The sequence below is a fragment of the Vespula vulgaris genome, chromosome 11 (assembly GCF_905475345.1).
Source record: "Vespula vulgaris chromosome 11, iyVesVulg1.1, whole genome shotgun sequence".
In the NCBI taxonomy this organism is placed as follows: domain Eukaryota; kingdom Metazoa; phylum Arthropoda; class Insecta; order Hymenoptera; family Vespidae; genus Vespula; species Vespula vulgaris.
This window is the reverse complement of record NC_066596.1, coordinates 6,875,865-6,886,638: the sequence shown is the minus strand read 5'-3', so window position 1 is coordinate 6,886,638 and position 10,774 is coordinate 6,875,865. Positions and strand designations below refer to the sequence as shown.

The 10,774-nt window shown below is 39.1% G+C and overlaps 1 protein-coding gene across 2 annotated transcripts in view; it reads right to left on the bottom strand.

Annotated features, from left to right (window-relative positions):
* Positions 1 to 4,076: 4,076 nt before the first annotated feature.
* The window catches only part of LOC127067478 (uncharacterized), a 64,423-nt gene continuing 57,725 nt past the window's right edge, over positions 4,077 to 10,774 (bottom strand). For both annotated transcript variants that reach the window (XM_051002443.1, XM_051002445.1), the window contains one exon: positions 4,077 to 10,039. In XM_051002443.1, the coding sequence (XP_050858400.1) occupies positions 9,954 to 10,039 (86 nt within the window). In that variant the 3' untranslated portion in view covers positions 4,077 to 9,953. The remainder of the gene's footprint in view (positions 10,040 to 10,774) is intronic.

Below are 10,774 nucleotides of genomic sequence, written 5' to 3'. Positions count from 1 at the left end.
AACTATACCATCGATCAATCGCATCTTGCCAAGAGAAACAATTTCTCTTCTGTCAGCTCGTTAGTGGTTCGATGTACCAGCAAGTTTGTGACATGGGAAATCGCAAAGTTGTCCCACCGTCTTGCTTTCCGGATAGCTTGAAAATGAATTTCGAAAATTGACAAAAAAGAAACAAAGGCAAAGGAAAAAAGAGAAAAAGGAAAACATCTCGAACTTCCTTCCTTATATTCCTCTTTTTATTTCTCGTACGATTATCGACGGTAACTGTATTCCATCGAATAAATCTGGATATTATTATGATACACGGAAACCATAGCGGGGAAATAATGGGAATATTAGAAAAATTTTAATAAAGTTTGCGTCGGGGAAATGATAACGTTTCCTTCGCTCGCTTCGCTCGAATACACGTCATTGCTCACAGTTCGCCGTCGTTTCTCGAACGTCCGACGTTATTAAAAAAGATTTCGAGCTTCTCGTAATTTACATAACGGTAAGGAAACGATCGAATTAATGCCACCCACCAACACCCTGGCCATTCCCCTTCGAAATTTCTTTTCTATCTCGTTCGAAGCTTCGATCCGTTTCAATTAACCAACTTATTATTGTGGCTTTTGCGTAGAGATTAAGAGGCAAGAAAGAAATTAAGAATGAAAAGAGGGAAAAGAGGAAAGGGAGGATGAGGTAGACGGAGGATAGGTAGAAGGAGAAGAAGTAGTCAAAGCGACGATATTAAAAATAACTAATTTCTCGAGGGAAAAATAAGCCGGTGAAAGTAATAAATTTGAGCTATTTCGAAGCAGTTAGTCTCCTCTCTCTCTCTCTCTCTCTCTCTCTCTTTTTCTCTCTCTTTTTCTTTTAAGCCATACTTTACGTACGAAATATACTCTATAATCATGTTCGTTCTCTTTCTCTCCGCAGCGTCAATTCATTTCGTTCGAGAAGCTCGGGAGGAGAAGCCATCGTCGTACGAGGCTTTTTTCTTTTTTCCTTTTTTATATCCGGAACGATGTACCGCGTTTCCTATAAAAGCGTATAATACATAATTTAATATCCGGATTAACGACGTAAAACTATCACGAAGATTCCGTCCAATCTCGTACGAGTTGTATCGTCACGAAACATTTCGATTACGTCCAGTAAATTATTCGTTTTAACTCTCTGAACTCAGATAAGAACACGCTTTCAGATAAAAATATCGTACTTACGTACTTTTACATATGTATGAAGAGTAGAAACGCCGATGGAGAGGAGGATAAATATAGGAAGATCAATTTTTCATTGCCCTTTCTTACTTACATATACATCTCCTTTACTTATCGTTTATTCTATTACCGATATATAATATATTTCTTCTCGTTTGTTTTGGATTTGCGCGAATTTTGATTTTTCTTCTTCTATCTCTTACTTTTCTCTTTCTCTCTTCTCTCTCCTTTTTTTTTTCGTCGTTTGCAAAGGAAAAAGATAATATATCGTGAAGCTCGAAGCTCGCGAGTAAGCTCCAACGAGTTTTATTATCGTCGATAGACGCGCATTTCGCTCGTAAGGTGGCTACCCTACGAGCAAAAGCTGTGCTGCTCGTAAAACGTTATTGCGTTGGATAAAGGGAAAAAAAGAAAAGGGACGAGTATCGGAGTAGAAGAAAGGGAAGAATGGAAAGGGGAAGGAAGGTAGGGGGAGAAAGAAGAGGTGGAGTCGAGGGTACTCAAAGTCGCGCGATATCTTCGATCGCCGCACGCGATTTAACAATTACCGAGCATCTGTCTCTCCGCTTCGAGGCCGCGTAAGTACATTCACGTTCGTCGTCCACTCGCTTCGAGATTAAAATGGAGACTACGGGAATCGATACGTCCTGGTGATTAGGATTATATAAATGTCAATAAGGAAATCTTTTCAAAGGGGACGTCGCTCGCAAAGTTGATAAACAATTACGGTCCTTCGTGTTTATATACGATACTTACGTACGTATATAAATTTCTCGACGATACAATAATACGATCGATGACGGGATGTTAATTAATCCGTTTATTCGTCTAACGAGCTATGTAATAAATTCAAAGATATCAAGATATTTTTCTTATACACGTATCGTGTTGATTCGTAAAATCGTAAAGGAAGCTTTGGAATAATAATTGTAAGGAAATATTGTTGGTAACAAGGGGGAGAAAGAAAGATTCGAAGCGTCCCACAGATAAGTACTCCTGACGCTCGTCTCGTTTGTTTACATGCTGAGGGGTAACACCTATCTAGCGGACCGCCTTACGAGCTTGGAGTTATCGCACGATCAACGCTTCCGGCACGATCGATTCTGTGACACGCATCGACAACAACCCCCGGACGAACGGCCACGTCGGCCATATTTGTTTGCGATTGCTCAATATCGATGTTCTGCAAATGCGTATACGAGGACGGTTTGCTCATTCCTCCGTATGATTACCGATCGATTACCTATATCCGTCGAGTTGTCTATCAATCCTTCATCTAATAAGCGAAATTAACACTCACGAGAGCAAGAGGAAAGAGCAGAAAATAAAAATTCGAACTAATTTAGTATATTATCGATCGTGACTACGTTCCGCGATGAGAATTTTTGTTATGCATTTTTGTAGCACTCGTGTATGCACGTTGTACTGTCTTCAACCAGACACGTTATTTCTTCTATTATGGTACAATTTTATCGGAACGTCGATGTGACATAATATATTTATCCATATGTTTCAAAAATATCACCCGTTTCTCCGTTCTGTCGTTTAACGAGAGTAATTAGTAAATTACTGAAGATTTTCTTACGATTTTCTCTCGGATCGTAAAGATAACCAGGTTACAAGGTATATAAAGAACGAGAGAAAACTTCTGAGATAAGACAATCCTGACGATGAAAAATACATGAGGTGTGTTTAATTCATGGTCTTGATAAAAAAAATACTTTTGACCCTTGCCGTAGATGTATTAGATGTATAGTCTCGAGCAAATATTCGAGGATTCCAATTCCCATTGTTAATACCCAATATATCGAGTCTATCGATAACGATATTATATCGTACGAAACGAGCAAATTTCTCGATTCGTGTTCGACTCCTCTTACGTTTCAGTGTAGTAAAGACGTCGTCGGGAACGACGACGACGACGAAGACGACGACGAAAAGGTTTCTTTTATCCCTAGCGAGTTGTGTCTCAGTAGTACGACGTTTTAAATCCTTTTTACGATCGTGGATTTTCAGCTGGCGAGCGATCGCTGAGAATATCTACAACGAGTCTTTTCTGACGATGCTAGCCTCTTCCTTCTTCTTCTCTCTCCTTCTCCTTCTCTCTCTTCTCCAAGTAAAATATGCATCGATACATATTCAAACGAGAGAACACGATGGGTTCTCGTTTTGCACGAACCATTAGCATTAATCGCCTTCCGGCCCGGCGCCATTGACCGAACGTTTATTCGCCAGGGAATTCATATTGTATCGAGCTCATCCTTGCGTCTTCGAGCTATTCTCCAATGTGTTCTCTCCCTCTCTCTCTCTCTCTCTCTCTCTCTCTCTCTCTCTCTCTCTCTCTCTCCATCTATTTATCATTTTTCTTTCGCCGGTGAATCACCCATCCTATTTAAACGATATTATCATCGAGCACGAAGGGGTCATCTCAAAGCAGAACTCTCTCTCTCACTCTCCCTTTTTCTCCGTACAACGATTATTTTTTCCTTGTATCACGCAGGAAATTTCTATCGATTATATTTTTATCCCTTTTCATATAATCACATAATCATTCGGAGAATTATCATCTTTCGTTAAAGTAAGAAATAAACGAATCATTAATTATTGACGATAATTAAATATCAAGGGGATCGTTAGCTTGGAACTTTTAAGACTACTCTACGTCAAACTAATCTCACAGCAATTTCATCTCGCAAAGATGTTCTAGCTTTTCCTTTAGGCAGGTATATAGATAGGTAGGTAGGTAGGTAGCTAGGTAGGTAGGTAGGCAATTTGATATAACGACGTTGAATATATCCTATCATTTTTACTTACCGTTTTTCATTGCCCAAGATGAAGAAGATCGTAATAGGAATTAAATGAGTTAATCAAGACTTAATGAAATATGATTTATTACTAAATATGCGAAATATATACATTAGGCCATACACATAAGTACATAATCCTGTTTTTCTTTTTTTTTTGTTCTCTTTCTTTTTTTTTTATATTCTTTTTCATACTTTTTCTTGTCTTTTTCTTTCTTTTCTCTCTCTCTCTCTCTCTCTCTCTCTCTCTCTCTCTCTCTCGGGTATCCTTCCTTGGGTATCTTAATAAAATGCGCGCGAACGGGCGAGAAAAGTTTCTTCGAGCGGTGATGCATATTGGATAGCATGTATGTATGTATGTATAATATGTGTATGCGTAGGTACATGTGTATGCGTTTCGACTCGACGAAGCTTCTCGTTTGAACAGTGATCCGCGAATTAAACAATGTGTATTATGCATTTATTGGTTTTGCGTGTTCCCTTCGAACGAACGAATATTCGAACGAACGAATGGCCGAACGGCCGAACGAACGAACGCACGCGCACATATCACACACACAGACACACACAGAGCTTATTTTTTCCTCTCTTGTTTCGATTCGTTTAATTTCCTTAATTGTAACAGTGTATCGGAAGCTTGTAACAACTGAAGGCTAAACAACACTGAGTAGTACTTGTTTTTTTTCTTTTTCTTTTTTTCTTATTTTTTCTTTCTCTTTTTTTTTTTCATTTATTACTAACCTCGTGTAATGCGATCGATCGCGAACGAACGAGACGAAAGTAGAATTTTCGATCTAGCGATTTCGTTCGATCGCAAAAAAAATCTTGCGTCGCTCGAACGAAGGAGGAAGATGATGTTGCCAACGAACTATATATATATATATATATATATTTGATATATGTATGTACGTATGTATATGTATATGTATAGGTGTGTATATACACGAACGACGAGGACGCATCATTTTTGTTTTCACTCTTTTAATGGACCATCGAAAGCACAAAAGGTTCTTTGAAATTCGCTTCCACGCTAGTGTATCGCGATACAAAACGCTTTTTCTCTTGGTTCATTGCGCGTACCCTCACCTCTTTTTCTTTCTCTCTCACACATACACACACACACACTCACTCTCTCTCTCTCTCTCTCTCTCTCTCTCTCTCTCTCTCTCTCCCATATACATACACCTGCTCACGTATATATATATATATATGCATGTATGTACAATGTTTATACAAATCTCTCGTCGAGATTTTCTTTTTTCTTTTTTTTTAGTGATTTTAAAATTTTCACGTTCTCGACTAGGAATGTCGACGATTTCACGGCCTCGGGGCCATCGTCCGGAGCAAAAAGGTATGTATCTATGTATGTATCTATTTACGTACATCGATACGTACGCATCTATGTATTTATGTATTTATCTTGTGTGTACGTATATATATATATATCGTGTTATGTCACGAAGAAAACGTGAGAACCAAAACGCGTGACAAAATATTTCGAGATCGTGCGCGACGATATCGACGATTGAACGGATCGGATCGTCGATGATATTGATTTGCGTGTCGTTGTGGAATTTTTGTGGAGGAAAGTTAGAGAGGGAAAAACGGACGACGTGAATTTATAATTTTTCTTCTCTTTTCTGTTTTCCTTTTTCTTTTCTTTTCTTTTTTTGTCAGTCGTCGACCGAAGGAAAAAGAAGCTGCGGGCTTTCAAAATGGACTTTATGTCGTTTAAATATTTTAAGGAGATTTTGACGTGACCTATAACGTAGACGACGTACATATGTATACTGTATACGCGAGAACGAACTTTGACTTAATGGAGGATTAACGAAATATCTTCTCAATGATTATTACCGAGTCGATCGTTTAATCGTTATCTTGAATGGTAAAAGAGAGAAGGTTCGCATCGATCGTAGACCACACACATTTTCTTTTTTCATTTTCTACTTTCTTTCCATGACAACGAAAACGGCGACAACAACGATGACGACGACGACGACGACAACGACGACGACGACGACGACGACGAGTAGGACAAGAAAAAAGAGACGACAGAAGACATGTACTTTGCAACGACAACGTTGTGTCGATGAAAGGTTATTTTCGAGGAAGCGAGAAACGCGTAGAAAACTGAGAGAAATAGAAACAGGCGCCTTCGTAGTCGTGGCCGTGCAACGAGATTTCGAAAGCGAGTAAGTGAGCTTAGTGTCGTGCAAGGAGAAGATAGAGAAAGAAAGAATAAGCAACACAAAGAGAGATACAGAGAAAGAGAGAGAGAGAGAGAGAGAGAGAAAGTAGGAAAGTGCAAGAGATAAAAGTAGGCGGTGAAAATAGGAAAGTTGGATGCGAGAAGTCTGGATGCTGCTGGCTTGGCTTTGCTCGCTCGAACGAGCTCGCTCGACGACGAAGCGTTAGCGAAAATTTTTCTTTCCTTTACCACCCTCCCCTACCTCATCTTCTTCTACCCCATCGTCTTCTTTCCCAACATCTCTCAGCTTCCTGATCTCGGTTCTCTCTTTAATGTCCCTACTCCTTTCTTCTTCTTCTCTCTCTCTCTCTCTCTCTCTCTCTTTCACCGTGTTTCTCTCTCTCTTTTGCTCTTTTACTTTCGATCTTTTCGCTTCTCGCCAGCCACGATTCTTCTTTCCAAGGTTTACTTTTATCTCCGAACGCGTGTGTCGGATGTGGGCTCTTAGTAGCTATCGCGACTAGAAAGGTTCGAATGACGATTCGATTTTTCGCGCGCCTCTCTTTTGAAAAGCCGATCCTCTTGAAAACGCAGGAAGACGTTATCACGCGTGTCAGACTGGTGTTACTATTACTACGACTACTACTATTACTACACTACTACTGTGTACTATACTATTACTGCCACCACCACTGCTATTACAACTATTGCTGCTACTTCGACGTCTACTTTACTCGGGGAAACTATATACCGTGGATGGAACGATACTTTATCGATGGTTCTTCGAGATACCAGCCTAGAAGACGTTGCTTTTAGGCAGAAAGTAACTGGCAGAGTGGCTTGATGCGCGTGGTCTAACGACGATGCGACGTCTCACTTCTCATCTCATCTCTTCTCTTCTCTTCTCTTCTCTTCTCTTCTATTCGGCAAGGTTGATAGGCCAGACTACGTGTAGAGGAAGCGTACTATAATGGAAGGACGACCGCATATTACGGTCTACGTATTCTGATATGTCGCGCGCTATATCACGCGTCTGCTCGTATTTCTGTGTAAGTACGTGTGCGGGTTTATTATCGAGTGCCGAGTGTCGTTATATAACATCTATCACGGGAGGAAGATTTGAGCTTGTGCTTCTCGAGAAAGACGTTGGCTCTCTGAATGGGGCCGATTATACGAACGTTCGACTACTGTCACCCACTGGAACGAGCCGATAACGTCGTCCTCTGAAAGTTCAAACCTAGAAGGCGACCTACTTGCAATCGATTTTTCTTAAATACTCCTTTTCGTATCTCGATACTTTGATCTAACCTCACGCTGTATTAAATTCTTCTTCGAAAATGTATTACAGGTGGGATGTCCGATGTATCAGATCCGATCGAGATCGCATTTTTTTTTTTTTTTATATCCATCGGTAGCTAGACCGTCGGTAGATAGACGTTCGTTCGACTCAGAATCGCGATATTGTTGTCTCGACCCAGTCGATTTTATTCTATACGATCGAGTATTATCAAACGTAGTTTGAGTTAAGGACTCGTTATTATACCGAATGTTTCGTGTTTCCTTCCTGCGTACTTGGGATTAATCGCGAATCTCTCCAAAGTCGAGCGTCGGTTGACCGTTTTGATGGGATTCCATTGTTCTCGAGGCAGAAGAGCGAGAACGTTCTCATTCCTGTTGGTCGTCCGCAGATAAGCGTAGTCGACTCTACTACTGCTACTCGTCGAATAGTAGAAAACTACCTCGGCAGAAGGCGTTTCCATGGGAAACGATCTTAAGTTTCGCCTCGGTGGACAAGTGGCATTCGGAAAGTTTTATAAATGCTACGTAACACCGAAGTTGCTCTCTCGCTCGGACCTTACTTAAACTTTTCGTCCGCATCGCGTCTTCGTTCGTTCACCGCGTAACGTAATTCCCTACTTCCTCGTCTACGACTTTTCCGTAGTCGCGGAAAAAGTCCAACGTGCTTGCTCAAAGTTTATGTTTTCTGTGTACGGAATGAACTTTCATTTGGAATTTTATCAACCAACTCGATTTCGAGACCCCTACTTGCGTTATTATTATTATTATTATTATTATTATTATTATTATTATTATTATTATTATTACTATTATTATTATTCTTATTATTATTATTGTTATCATTATCATTATGATTATTATTAGTATTATCATTAGTATTATTAGTATTATCTTTTTTTCTTATTTTCTGTTTTCTTTGGGTTTCCTTTTTTTCTTTTTTTACTTTTACGAAATATATCAGATAGTACCCTCACGGTTACGCTTCAACTTCCTCTGGATAGATATAAAAACGTCGTCGTGCGAATCGAAATATTTCAGATTACGGATCGAAGCTCGCGCGACGATCTTTACGGACGAAGCTTACGAATAAACGATCGAAAATACGTTCAACGATTTATCTCGTATCTTCTCGGATGCGTACAATCGAATTGCACGACGCGTTTGAATAACGAACTAATTATCATAGAAAAGGATCACGGCGCACGAACTCTGCTTTTTCTGGTGCTTTTCTTTTTGTTTTTGTTTCTTTCCCCTATTTTTTTAAAATTCTTTTTTTTTCTTTTGTTTTGTTTTATTTTATTTTTTATACATACCAGCAATAACGCTCTCATGGTAATGCGTTCGCCGAAATGGAAACACTGCGACACACGACGAGAACGAACAGCACTCTCTGTGATATACTCGTAGTAGAAAATAAAAGTCCCGCAGCTTTCCGATTCGAAGCTTTTACCCTTATTTCTCTCCTCTTTCTTTCTCGTGGAATCAATGTTGGATTTCTCTTTTTCAAACGTATGCACCGTGTTGCTTGATCCCGATTTTTACTTCTACGTACGGAGAAGAAGTCAAGTAGGAAGATGTCGCGTCTCAAAGAAACGCGCGAAACTCTACGTTCCTCGATGGCAGTTTTCATGACTTTCTTTATCGCGTTAGATATTTCCATTTGACGAGAGTAAAGTCGGAATACGTCTAACGCTTTTTTTCAAAAATGATATGATTTTCGTACGGACAAAATCTAATCCCCATTTGGAAGCTAAAATCGTCGTCGCGTTAAATGATAAAGTGACTGGAAATATTCAGTGCTCGATAATGACGACGTTAAAGATATATGTTATTTCCTCTCTCTCTCTCTCTCTCTCTCTCTCTCTCTCTTTCTTTTGCTTGTGCGTTATCCGAACTCTTAATACCTCTTTTCGTAAATCGACATTTTCTTCACATCTTCTTCCTGTTTTTCTTCGTGAACACCTTCAGGGCGTTCCTTTCGCACAATTGACTATCTACGGGTAATCTTTATATATCGGGTGCTTGATCCCGAAAATAACAACTTGAGATATTTTGTACCCTTTCGCAAAACGCGAGAGACTGTACAGTCAACGATTTATTTAATTGAAAACTACTCCAATACCTGTTCATTGCCAATCGTATAATCATTCATCACCATCGATCGGCATCGAAGGTGTGATTGTCTTTCGTCACGAAACTCAAAGCTCCGTTTTTCTTTTTCTCTCATCTTCTTCTTTTGACGATCTTTCTTATACTTTCTCTCTCGCTCTCTCTCTCTCTCTCTCTCTCTCTCTTTTTCAAAGATATTCCTTCTCGTTTTCCTTTTCTTTTATAAGGCTAAGAAAGCCGAGATGAAAGAGAGAGAGAGAGAGAGAAAGAGAGAGAGAGAGAGAGAGAGAGAGAGAAGGAGAGAGAGGGAAAAAGTCATATAAAAAATCTCTTGCCCTTTTAAGGTGTCTAATGAGGCACCAATAATCGTTGTAATAAGAGGAGAGTCACCAGCAAGCAAGCAGACGGCCTCAAGAGACTGGATTGGCCTTGAACTGAAACAGAGTAATTAAAAGTGGGAATTTATTATCGGAAAATCATGATCGTAATACGCTTTTAATTGCATTAATCGCTTCATTTTTTTGCGAGATAGAGATAAATGTCAGCTGATCTTGCTTCATTTATATATATATATATATATATATATATATATATATATATATAAATGCGTGCGTGCGTATACCATGAAGATATGCATGTTACGTGCATATATAATATCTTCCTTTGTACATAAACGGAGTTAACAAGTTTGAAAAATTCTCGATGCATATCACGCGAGTGGTATACAATTTACCACGATCTCGTTTCGTTTTGTCCTCGATCTTTAAAAGGACGCATTCGTACGAGAGAAAAACGTTTTATTCCAATTACCCTGTATAAAACCTCTAGATAGAATAACATTGATATAAAGTTGTTGAGGAGTAAAGATTTTTCTATAGGTATCCTCTATATCGAGGAAAATATCTTTCATCCTTTTTTTCTTTCATTCTATGTACCTTTGAAAAGCGAGAACGATAAAGATGCCACGAATATCAAGTAGATACATACGTATATCGTTATTTCATATTGAAATTTTCAATTTTCTTTTTCTCACTCCGATATAATTTATCCATTACATGCGAATATCTCTTTGTTCTCTTTTCCTCTTTTTTTCCCTTTGTTCTTTCTATCTCTCTCGAGAGGTAGATAATGACGGATCATGTGTAATTCTTTCTTTTCTTTTTTTGTCG